General features: G+C 42.3%; 1 protein-coding gene across 4 annotated transcripts in view; it reads right to left on the reverse strand.

Annotated features, from left to right (window-relative positions):
- The window catches only part of ARID4B (AT-rich interaction domain 4B), a 140,938-nt gene that overhangs the window by 103,537 nt on the left and 24,592 nt on the right, over positions 1–12,809 (reverse strand). For all 4 annotated transcript variants that reach the window (XM_037895274.2, XM_043544325.1, XM_043544324.1 and 1 more), the window contains one exon: positions 1,564–1,674. In XM_037895274.2, coding sequence (XP_037751202.1) covers positions 1,564–1,674 — 111 coding nt within the window. The remainder of the gene's footprint in view (positions 1–1,563; positions 1,675–12,809) is intronic.

Raw genomic sequence — 12,809 nt, forward strand, 5'->3', positions numbered from 1 at the left:
TTAGGGACACTGGAGGGCTTTCCTAACAGATTTCACTAAGCTGGAGGAGAAATTCTTAAACTGTTCATGTTGCAACAACTTCGTGAACTGTTCTGTTAGCACTATATTTCGTTAAAGTTTTTTTTAAAATACACCCTATATTTTGGATTAGTGTTACCTGTCTACCATTACAGCAGACACCAGCTGAGAGCCTAAGGCAGTGGCTGTCTATACAGAGGTAAGTCATACAACTGGAGTCAAACACTTTATAATCCAAGTCAGTAATAGCAGAAAACAATCAAGTGCTCACTACAACAACGATGAAAACTTACTTTGGTGTTTCATTTATTCCAACCATGCAACCCAATGGAAGGATCTAGCAGGGATCAGGAGCACTTTTGGAAAAGCTCAGTACTGTAATATTCTGCTCCTAGATTTCAGCTGAGCTTTAGTGGCAAAAACATTTTCTTGAAGATTCATTATTCAATGAAGTGTTTTGTCACAATAGCTCAGATGCAATTTAGCAACAGATAGTATTACAGCACTGAGTTTTCCTTAACTCTTGATCCCTCCTAGCTTTCTCCACTGCGCTTTTCATAGGCATGGATAAGAAAACTTGAGCAGGCGCTTTCCTAGTACAATTATCCAAACACACAAACTTAGATGATCGATAATAGACTTAACTGCTCAAGTCAAGTCCAGAAATTGCCCTCTATACTTCTAGTTGTATTTTAACAATTTTATAAAAGTCTTTAAAAGCTATACTGTGTATTCCCTCTACAACATACATATAGACTGTATCTTCTTTTTACCGATTGCTTCGACTATCAACTGGACAGCTTAGGGATCAGGAAGGAACTCCTGTCCACATATGAATAGCATTTAACAGTTAACTAGATGCTTCATCTGAAGATGGAAGAGGCCTCTCCTTTCTCTGAAGCAGCAGTAGTCTGCTAAATGGCAAAGTCATGTGTTCCTAAAAAGCACTGCCTTAAACCTACTTGTAAAAGTCTAAATATGGAAAAATAAATGTAAAATGGACTACATCTCATTATCTTACGGCTTGTCTATACAAACAGATAGTACATGGCAAGCTGGAATGTAAAAGCATGTCTTTCGAAGTGGAAGTAGATAAAATACATGGGGGACCCTTTAATGAGCATCAGCAGGGTCCACACAGTCCCCTAGGGTTTGGCAAGCTAGTATGAGGCACATTTACTTCCCAACTTGCCATACACTAACTATTTGCTTAGACAAGTCCCAAGACTATAACTGTACGACCAGCCTGTGGCTTTAGAGGCCACAGTGTGGGGGGCAGGCATAAAGGAATATCACAGGAAGAGCGACTGAAGACACTGCCTGTAGAAAAGAAATAGGCATGATGCTCCTGAAGGGATGGTTAGGTATCACATGCAGGAGCCCTAAATGCCACACCTTTTTTCAGTGCCAGTCAGCATGGAAGGGGAGTTGAGTAGTGGGTGTGACTAAGCCCCTTGAGTGTATCATGAGTAAAGTGTATCTGCATGTTATGGCATTCAGAATATCCATTAATTTTTCTGAAAAATTAACAGGAAAACTACATACCTTGACTTTGACGAGTCTTTTTGCTGTCTTGATCTTGGCCTCACAGAAGGCTCCTCTATATTTAGCACTCACATCAGTGCCCACTGTCAAATACGGAGGCTCATCAATGGCCTGGAAGAGAGAGGAACACAAGGTGCCTTTAATCTCCCAAACACTTCCATGACTATCAGTCCTCTAACACAAGATGATTGATATTACAGCTATAACAGAAACATAATGGCTGTAATTGGGGAAGGGTGGGAACACCCTCCAACAGTAATAAGCTTGGTGTGGCTGGGGTAGTGCTCTCAGTAGGTCAACTGTTAGTCTGTTTTAAATTTGTCAAGTGTGTCCAAAGTCTGTGGTGAATGCTCTTTTGCGGTTAGTAAAAATCTAAATTAGAAAATACCCCCTTAAATTTCTTGCAAATACTGATATCTTTAAAAGATTATAGGAATGTTGACAGCTTCTTCATACCCTCAAACTTTCCTAACTTAAAAAGGTAAATATCAGACTAATAAGATTACTTCATGAATGTAGGAAATGCTGAAGGTCTTATCTAAGCCTACTCGACTACCCATGCTTGAACCTATCCCATGTGAACACACATAGGCAGACACATACTACTGACATCAGCTACTGCTACATCAGTTAGATGGCCATTCCACATATTCCAGTGGAAGGTCTTGGGAACGTATGACTACCATACCTAATCTATTTTCTTGGAGCAAGACGTACAAAGATCTTTTTTCTACTGAGCCCCAGAAAAGAACCTGAACTTAAAAATATAAATTCCTAGTGTGCTGGGAATGAGCCAGACTGAAGCCCTTGTCTTTGGGGGCTGGAAGAGGACCTTTAGCATTTAAGCCACAAATACATAACACATTCTATATATTCAGTAAGTGTTTATAATTTGAGGATATGCTGAATTTTGTACAGAAGCGGATGAATCCCTGCTTCAAGAGAAAAGTCAGTTCAACCTTACCTACAAAACCTCAAGGGGCACTTTATAATGTGTCATCTGGTCTCTGATATAACATACCTTTTTGTTCGATGCCTACTGTGCTCACTAAATTAACATTCATTCCTTAAACTCCTCACTATTTAAAATAGACATTTTATGGCACTGATTAGTCTCAAAACTTCCTCTTAAATTGATACATTATTTCAAGTATGTGTCCTGAATACTTTCAACACACTTAGTATTCTCCATAGTAGTCCTAGCCTTTCCTTTATATGAACTTGATTTCCTATGAAAAGCACCTGTTTCTACAATCCTGACACCAATCAAAATTTTTTCCCAGATCTTCTCTTAACAAGAGTAGGACACACCATTTTAACCAGTCACAAAAAGTTTTCTGGCATGTTTGTGGGCTGGCTAATTGCTTCACAATCTTGAAAGCTCACCTTCTGTAGAGCATAAAGCTTCTGTTAGTTAAGGATTCAGGTCTACAGTCACCATTGAGATAAATACTGGTTCTGAAGATCAGTTAGCATGTGTACAGGACTTTATGCATAGAAAGCGCTATAAGTATTAAATATTGTGTACCCACTGCTGACCAATAAACACTGAACTCGTTTACAGGGACCAACGGATGTATAATTAGTGAAGACTGACTGTAGTAAGCATCATTTCCCTTCACTTGGTAAAATAACCCTATTGAAGGAATATTATTGAGGCAGACTGATATCACCATATTAACATTAACTAAGGCCCTAAGCCCCCACGTAGTTCTTGACATACTGAGGAAGAGAGGAGTGCCACTTCCACAACATGCTCACTCACTTCCTCCCTAACCTCAGAGTCCCCTGTGCTGTGCATAGATTTGAACAAGAGCAAGGGTTTGTTGCCTGATGCCTTGTTGTATTTTGTAGTGTATCCACGTGTTAATTAAGGAAAAAGTGTATTCCCTCTACATCAGGGGTGGGCAAACATTTTGGCCTGAGAGCCACATCGGGGTTCTGAAACTGTATGGAGCGATGGGTGTGGTGTATTAAATTGCTCCCCATAGGAATGTGCTACTTACAGTGTACTACTTACGGCTGCCAGTCCGGGTGCTCTGAGTGGCATGCTAAGGGAGCGGGGAGGCTGGATAAGGGGCAGGGGGTCCCAGGGAGCGGACAGGGAACAGGGGTAGTTGGATGGGGCGGAGGTTTGCGGGGGGGGGAGGCGGAGAAGAGGGGTGGTCAGGGGACGGGGAACAGTAGGGGAGGGAGGGTTGGAAAGGCATGGGAGTCCCAGGTGGCCTGTCAGGGGTGTGGACAGGGGTCGGGGCAGTCAGGGGACAGGGAGCAGGGGGGGCTGGATAGGGAGTGTGGTCCCAGGGGGGCAGTCAGGGGACAAAGAGCAAGGGAGGTTGGATGGGTCAGGGGTTTTGAGGAGGGTGGAAAGTGGGAGGGGGCGGATAGGGGGCAGGGGCCAGGCTGTTTGGGGAGGCACCGCCTTCCCTACCTGGGTGTAGTGCATTAAATTGCTCCCTGTAGGAATATGCTACTTACAGGGTGTACCACTTACAGCTTCCAGTCCTGGTGCTCCAGAAGTAGCACATTTGCGGCTCTCACAGCTGCGCTGCCAGGCAGCTCACAGCCCCGCCACCCAGACTACTGGCGGCATGGCGAGCTGAAGCTGTGAGGGAGGGGGGACAACACGGGGGGTTGGCCTCCCCAGCAGGGAGCTCAAGGGCCAGGCAGGACGGGCCCGTGGGCCGGGTGTGGCCCACAGGGCATAGTTTGCCCACCTCTACTCTACATACTGATCAATCTTATACTTCTATAATCCTAAAGTTTAACTCTATTTAGCATACAATGATTATATATGACATAACATGTTAGTTAATTATAACCGCACAGTAAATGAACAATAAACTAAAATCACTGGCTATAGGTGGGGGTCAGAATCTGGTGGGGATCTGATTCCCTCTCCTCAACCCTCAAGTTCAAAGGGGAATCTTGCCCAAATTACTGCAGACTATCTACAGTAACTTCCCCTGTTTCCCCATGGCATTCAGAATCCTTTCCATCTCTACCCCAGCGAGCGTTCTTAGAAGTAGCTGTGGCAGCACAGTGACAGGTGCTGCAAGAGTCACGCCTTCCAGAGGGCAGTGTAAAATGCAGGGGCCACAGTGTGAAGCCTGAAACACTTGGAATCCCACGCCTGCCAGAAGAATAAAGAGAAACTCAGCTGAACTTTCCCAGTTTACACACTCACATGTAAGAAAGATTTCTGTGTGAGATATGCTATGTGTGCTGCAATAAGTAATTATAACTGTTTCTGACATCTGCTATGACCAGATAGTTATGTGGAGTTATTTTTCTCAGCATGGACCTGATAATCCAACTTTCCCAAAGTAACAGCAGTACACATTGATGCACCTCTGTGACAGAATGGAAGTCTCTTTAAATAAAAGAGAAATGGTTCTAAAGTCTGTTTGTTAAAACTAAGGTACTTGAGCTTAGGGGGCTTATAAAAAGATCATTAAAAACTATCAAATTAAATAAATCAGTTCTATGATAACAATGTATTAAATAGCTATGCAATTGCCACCAGCCTTGGGAAGTGTTATGACAAATGACCTATTACAAGTTTTGTCACTTTAAGAAGAGCTTTCTGATAGGAGGAGCCTGAAACTGGAAGCCGTCTGCCAGAAGTTTCTCTAACTCACTGACTGAAACCAGAGTATGGCTGCTGTAGCAGGAAACACCTATATTTTCTGTCTGGGATCAGCGAGAAATCCAGGGACTGCATTAGATTAAATACGGATTGTAGTTAAACTAAATTTGTCCTCTTAAGGAGATTGATGAGCAAAGCTGTAGGCAAAGCTTTTCATGACTGATGGCCTGTTGAGAGTAACTTATCGAGAGCACAGGCCCAAGGGCCTGCTCGAGCTATGCTTTTAATATGCCATTGGATCTGTGCTTGTGGATACAGTAGGACCAGTAACACTAAATTTATTATTATTTTGCTAATAGAGGACTGGAGAATGCACAACTGCTCAGGGATTATCTATTTGTGCTAAAATGTACATTGTGCTGTAGGTTCTTATACTGACGTGTGTGTGTGTGTGTGAAAATTATAACAATGGGTGGTATATATGGATTTCTTCCTGTTGCTCATTAGTTCCACACTTCCATATCTGGGCTAATTTAAAAATCATCCTCAGCCAAACAAACTAATGGTACTAACCAAGGAAGTGAGGTGGATGAAGACTAACTAAAAGAGGCACTCCACATTGTTTCAGAAAGGAATCTGCTGTAGGGGCCCAAAGAGGGCAGAGTGAATATTTACTGCAGGAATAGCTTTGTCAGCAACTTAAAAACTTCCTATGTCAGTCTTGTGCATCATCACAGTGGGATTCACATGTATGATACAGCACAACCTCATTTAGGCACTGTAAACAAACCTGGAGTAATTTTGAAGCTATGGTGTTCTTTGATCCTCAACACATTGCTTCTTTTGCAGAAAAAATGACCAGCATCAAAACAAATGATCAGTTTTAAAATGAAATGAGAAACTAATAACCAAGAAGAAAATACTTTTGTAATTAGTGTTACCCACTAGGCTTTCTAGAATACAGCTTTATCTAGTGCTTAATTCTTCAATTGAAATAGGAAAACTAGCTTCTTTGCTCTCTTAGCTCACTAGTTCCTCAACTTCAAATGAACTGTTATGTAGTTTATTTGAAGAAAATAGTCCCTCTACATATAAAGGGGAGGTTATTGCTGTTAAAGCTGGTTTACCACTTAAATACAAGCTGTCTCTAGGTGACCTGTTATCAATTTCCACCAATTCAGTGGCTGAATTTTCTTTGGCACCCAACAATTCTTTTGGAGTGATTCAGCTTCAGCCTTCAAACTGATTATGCGTCATAGCAGTGTTTCCCAAACTTGGGACGCTGCTTGTTCAGGAAAAGCCCCTGGCAGGCCGGGCCAGTTTGTTTACCTGCCGCATCCGCAGGTTCAGCCGATCGTGGCTCCCACTGGCTGCAGTTCGCCGCTCCAGGCCACCTCGGCCCACGCTGCTTCCCGCAGCCCTCATTGGCCTGCAGCAGCGAACCGCGGCCAGGGCAGGTAAATAAACCGGCCCTGCCCACCAGGGACTTTCCTTGAACAAGCGGCGTCCCAAGTTTGGGAAACACTGCATCATAGGATTGACAGTTAGACGCCCATGCCATAGAAGAATCCATCTCTCCTACAGTTAGACATCAATCCAGCACTGTAGTTCTGATCTTTCAAATGAGATGGAGGAGCTAAAGATTTGAAAACACTTCAGAACAAACAGGAACACTTAAAAATTAGCATCTGAAGATCAAAAGAAAGTGACACTTTGTTCTTACATAGCTTCTTTTGGGACTGTTAATGAGGTCAGCTCTCTTTAGCTATGTAGGATGAGATCATCACTGTACCTTCTTGCACAATTGTGCAATATTATTGAATCTGAATGATTCTAAAGTCTGTGGCATGTCATATAGTAACTAATATTACTTCTATATGCTGCCTTTTATTCAGGATTCCCAAGAGCTTTATATATTCACCTAAATTATATAATTTATATCCTAATCTGTGTTCCTCATTGTACCCCACACACCACATAGGATGTTCTGAGCAAGCCACACAGAAACAAGATAAAGCATTAAACCAACAAACGTAGCAGACATGCTCAGTAGGAAAGCCGGCTCTGCCGTTTTGAAGGTAATGTGTGTGTGCGCGTGTGGGGTGGGGGGGGAGAGAGGGGAAGATGGGGGTTGGAAATTCTTTTACTTGTTATGTAAAGGAGGTCTGAAAGTCTTAGTTCTTTTAACATTAGAAATTCAGGTCCTATCTAGGATGGAAGGGTTTGATAACTGCATAACTTAGTGTAATGATTTCAGAAGAGCCAAAAGAATGATAATTGAGCTGTTGAAAAGGGCAAGATTTTTGGTCAGAGTTTTAAAAAACCCTTTAGGGTTAACACCTTTTTAAGTTCAATAACTTTTTCAGGGTGTGAAGAATTCAAACACCATCTCTCCTTTAACTAACGTGTTACAGCTCACAAATATGCCTAGATCCCCAAACAGGTCCTCAAAGTTTAAAAAAAAGAAAAAGAAATAAAAAAAAAAAAAAAGACCAAGCTTGACATGCCTGATTTTCTTCTAAAGTCAAAATCAAGCAGAAAAGACTGCATTCCTCAATAACTTTTCAAACTAAAATATTTTGCAGGTCACCTTTAAGAGAGGAACCTGTTAAGCCAGGAGTGGGCAAACTTTTTGGCCTGAGGGCCACATCTGGGTATGGAAATTGTATGGCGGGCCATGAACGCTCACAGAATTGGGGACTGAGGTGTGGGAGAGGGTGAGGGCTCTGGGGTGGGGCCAGAAATGAGTTCAGGGTGTGGGAGGGGGCTCCGGACTCGGGCAGGGGGTTGGGGCGCAGGACGGTGCTCGGGGCCGGGACCAAGGGGCTCAGAGGGCAGGAGGGGGAACAGGGCTAGGGCAGGGGGTTGGGGCGCAGGAGGCGGTCAGGTCTGCAGGCTCTGGGTGGCGCTTACCTCAAGCAGCTCCCAGAAGAAGCGGCATGTCCCTCCGCCGGCTCCTATACGGAGGCGTGGCCAGGCGGCTCTGCATGCTGCCCCGTCCGCAGGCACCACCTCTGCAGCTCCCATTGGCTACAGTTCCTGCCAATGGGAGCTGCAGAGCTGGCGCTGGGGGCGGGGGGGCAACATATGGAACCCCCTGGCTGCCCCTATGCATAGGAGCCAGAGGCGGACACGCCACTGCTCCGGGAGCCGCACGGAGCCACAGCACGTGCGGAGTGGGGCGAGCCCCAGACCCTGCTCCCCAGTGGGAGCTCGAGGGCCGTATTAAAATGTCTGAAGGGCCGGATGTGGCCCCTGGGCCATAGTTTGCCCACCCCTGTGTTAAGCCTTCTTATGCCCTGCATGTCATCCACAATTTAAGTCGGATGCACCCACGCTGCAGCTGAGTTGGCACTTGCTGCACTTACCTATTCTTCAAATTTTAGCATGCCTTAGCTGCCCCAATCCATGAGCATTTTAAAAAAATTGTATGGTGGAAACCAAAGGTCCAAAACCAAGATAATACAGCAAGATATGAGGCAAGGTTTGCTTAGAGGAGCAAAAGTCAACTGTGCAATTCCTGCCTCCAGCTCTAGCAGTCACTCAATCCCCAACTAAATCAGATCTTTCAATTCTCCAAATGAATAATAATTTTAAAGGTTATAGGGAGTCCATCATCTTACATCAGATTCAAATTTCTACCCCCTATTGGTAAATTAAATTTGTTTTCTTATGCAGCAGACTGCTTAAGGTATTCAGAGAGACTATAGCATTTAATTTAGTTTTATTGAGACTTGTTAGAATGTAAGCATGATCTATTCAGTCTCAACCACTGTCTCTTCAGAGATGGCAAATTATTAAGCTATTTTGACTCTATGCTGCAGAAGTCATGCAACTAAATCTGATTAGCTTGAGATGACGGATTATTGAGCAGGGTGATAATAAAGGCTATTGCCCCCGAAAAACAGGTGTTCAAGTTTCTTTTGGATAACACTTGTAAACCCAAATAACCATTTAATCTAGTGATTTCTATCTTAACCCCTTACATCTAGCTCAATACTTTTAGAGTACATTTTCTCTTCTAACACCCAACACAAAAAAATATTACTACTTGCACTACTGCAAGTTACATTCAGTTTCACATTTGTACCTCTAAGGGCAAGTCTACACTACAGCACTACATCAGCGCAACTGCGCATGTGGTGAAGACGCATTATGCCAATGGGAAAGCACTCTCCTGTTGGCATAATTACTCCACCTCTGCAAGAAGCGGAAGCTATGTCTCGCTCTCCTGCTGACATAATGCCAGTGTGGACAGTGTGAAACTTGCATCGCTGCAGAGGACAGAGGAGGGGCTTTTTCACACCCTTCAGTGACATAAATTATATCAACTGTAGTGTAGACCTGCCCTAATATACTTCCACTTGTCTACAACTATCTTACACAGAAGCCAAATCTGACTAATTCTTCCTCATAACACAAATTATTTTGCTGCTCTCCTAATAAACTTTCAATCTTCTCACTGTCACCACATAAAGCGTCCATACATTAGAAACAGACAAGGCTTAAAGTACTGCCTTCAAGAGTTTTGAGACAGACCAGCTTGTGAGGGGAAGACTTTCTTCATTTTTTTCACAGCTAAGCACAACTGCAGAGAGCTCCACACAAGAGAACTGCTCACAGAGCTTACTGCAGGATCAGAGCCACAGTCAACAAAACTACACTGAATACTATAGGGAAAGCTGCTGTTTATACTTCAAGTAACTCTAGAGGGAACCTATTTTACAACTATGCAACGTAGCAAAAAAGGGACATCAACTTAATTGTTCCTGTTATTGTAAGTATAAATTTTTCAGGAAACACATATTACTAGAACAGACTACATAAATTTATGCAGTTTGTTGAACTTTGTATCTAACATGATGCATATTCAATTTCACTGTTACAGTAGAACCTGCTGCTACCTGATTGCGTACTTCTAGTTCCAAATGAGATGTGTGTGGTTGACCGGTGAGTTTGTAACTCTGAGGTTCTACTGTTGTTTCCAGAGCAACAGTGGCGACAAACACTTTTTTAAAAAAGTGTTAAGTCACAAATTGGCATAACTCCTTCATAGCAGGTATGACACTTGAAACTAAGATTAAGATTTGCGTTTTTTTAAAAACCATTTCCAGTTGATGCTATCCCCTTAAACAAAGCTGTTGCATCTTTTCATTGTTCCCCCATCTTGTGCCAACCAGAGATGAGAGTCAACCAGCTTTTGACAGCAGTAGCCTCTTCTTCAGGTGCAGAGAGGAAATTTTCTTTTCAATTTACTCAACTAGTTCAGTTCAATGACTAGCTCATACAAAGCTGAGAAACCAACTGGGAGCTGAAAAGCAGGAAAACTTGTTTCCTCTCTTCCAATCCTCTGAATAAAAATGAAGTGTGAGAATGAGAACAACTACTTCTAAAATCTTGAAGGACAGGGTGACCAGAAACAATCAGTTCAATTCACTAACTACAGATTATACTTTCTCTGTTTAATAAATCAGTTTTAAATAAAAACATTAATAAATTGCAGCACATTAAGGTAGTCTTATTTAACTAATAACCATTTTAAAATGGCGGTATGAATAGCTCAGTGGTTTGAGGATTGGCCTGCTAAACCCAGGGTTGTGAGTTCAATCCTTGAGGGGGCCATTTAGGGATCTAGGGCAAAAATTGGGGATTGGTCCTGCTTTGAGCAGGGGGCTGGACTAGATGACCTCATGAGGTCCCTTCCAACCCTGGGATTGTATGAGTCCATGAAAATGCTGTTTGTGCATTTAATTGAATTTCATTTCCAATCCAGGTGCAACTTCATAAAAATAACAAGTTAATACTAATAAATGAGAAATGTCTCATTTTCCACCACATTAAAAATGCAAAAATTAAAAATCTAAACAAACATATTAAGCTACAGAATAGTTTACAGTGTGTAGCATATCCTCCTGGCTAGCAAAAATGTACCAAACTTAGTGTAAAGGCTATATTTTGTTGCAAAACATGTTTTGAAGTTTATGCCAATAATGAGAATCAACTTTTCTTTAGAAAAGCAGCTAAGGTACATATGAAAAAAACAAGATGAAAATTTATTATTTAAATCATGGTTTCCTGCTTGCTGATTTAAATCAAGCTAGCCAGGTCAGGATCAAGGATCAAGTAGGCTCTCTCAAATTCAGGAACTTAAGTGCTGTCATTACCACAAATTCAAACTGTATTTAATTTTCTCATTTTATTGCTTTGAAGATTTTGGTATTCGATGTGGTACTCTAGGATAGCATAAAACAAATCTGACAGTTTAATAGTAACAGAGCACCAGACCAGAAAACAAAGCATTTGGATTCTAGTCCTAGTTTCGCCACGCACTTCCTGTAAAACCGTAAGTCTCTACTCCCTGCATCAGCTTTCAGATCTGTAGAATGGGGATAACACATACCTATCTCCAGGGCTACCAAGACTTCATTAATGTTTACAAAGTGCTTTGAAATCCTTGGAAAGAAAATTGTATTTTCATAATTATTATTACGTATCACCACAGAAAGCAAACATTTTATTGAATCAAACACTTAAGACCTGCTGATGGCTCTATTTAGAAATAATTCTGCTTCTGTATAATCCTGCCTGTATGTCTCTTTTCTTGTTCTTTATTCTTAAAGACTCTGCATGAAAGCAGGATATTTTGAATTACTGCTCTTGCTGTTTCTATCCCCACCTCCATTCCATAATCCTGTTTGAAGTCACAATAATTTCCAGAGCAACCAACTGACATTTTTTGTAAGGTTTTAAAAAGCAAATTTGACTGACTTTGCGTTTTTATATACTGTTTTCAAGAGAAGCATATAAACTGAGTTAAGTTATAGCTTGGTTATATGTTAAGGATGAACTGTTACAGAAGAATAAGGTAAGTAACTAACCTGAACTTTTCTAGGCTCCTTTTTGAAGGAGTTTATCAGGCTTCTCTAGCACAAAAATTTGAGTGACCTCTTTCAGTTTTAACAAGGTCTGAAACAGACTACAACCTCTAGCACAGAAACTGAAAATCTGAAGTGACTAATTGTTCAAACTTCCAAAGGACTTTTTAAAAATCAGAAAGGTTGTATATCTAGGAACAAAGCCTATATTTATTGCTTTCCAAGATACAGCCCATACTGTGACTCTGAAGAGGACTTAATGCACATCTGAATATATTTAGCCCTGGTCTACACTATTGCTCAAGGGTGTGGATTTTCCAAACCTCTGAGCGATGCAGTAACACCAATCTAATTCCTGATGTAGACAACACTCTGTCGAGAGTAGGATGTAATGAAGCCGAAAAACTGCCAGCCAGAAAAGCCAGTGTTTTAAAGAATGCCTTTTGGCCCAGCTAGCCGCACTCCACTATATCTGCAGCCAACACCAGGCCCGGGAGGGAGCAGGGGGGAAGGGAGGGAAGGAGAGAGAATAAAAGAAGGGAGCCTGGCTCAAAGGTTCAGGGCTGACTGGTGAAGAGGCAGGAACTTGCTGTCTCCCTGCCTGAAGGGACAGAGAACCAGGGCAGCCACCTGGACGTAAGCATTGGTTTCCCAGCCAAGGAGACTGAAGAAATCTCCAGCATGGGAGATAACTGACTGAGGAAAACCCCAGAGCAGTGGTTCTCAACCTATTTACCATCATGGGCCACATATGCAGCTCTCTCTGTGTTATGTGGGCCGCA

This window comes from Chelonia mydas, chromosome 3 (genome assembly GCF_015237465.2).
Source record: "Chelonia mydas isolate rCheMyd1 chromosome 3, rCheMyd1.pri.v2, whole genome shotgun sequence".
Taxonomy (NCBI): Eukaryota; Metazoa; Chordata; order Testudines; family Cheloniidae; genus Chelonia; species Chelonia mydas.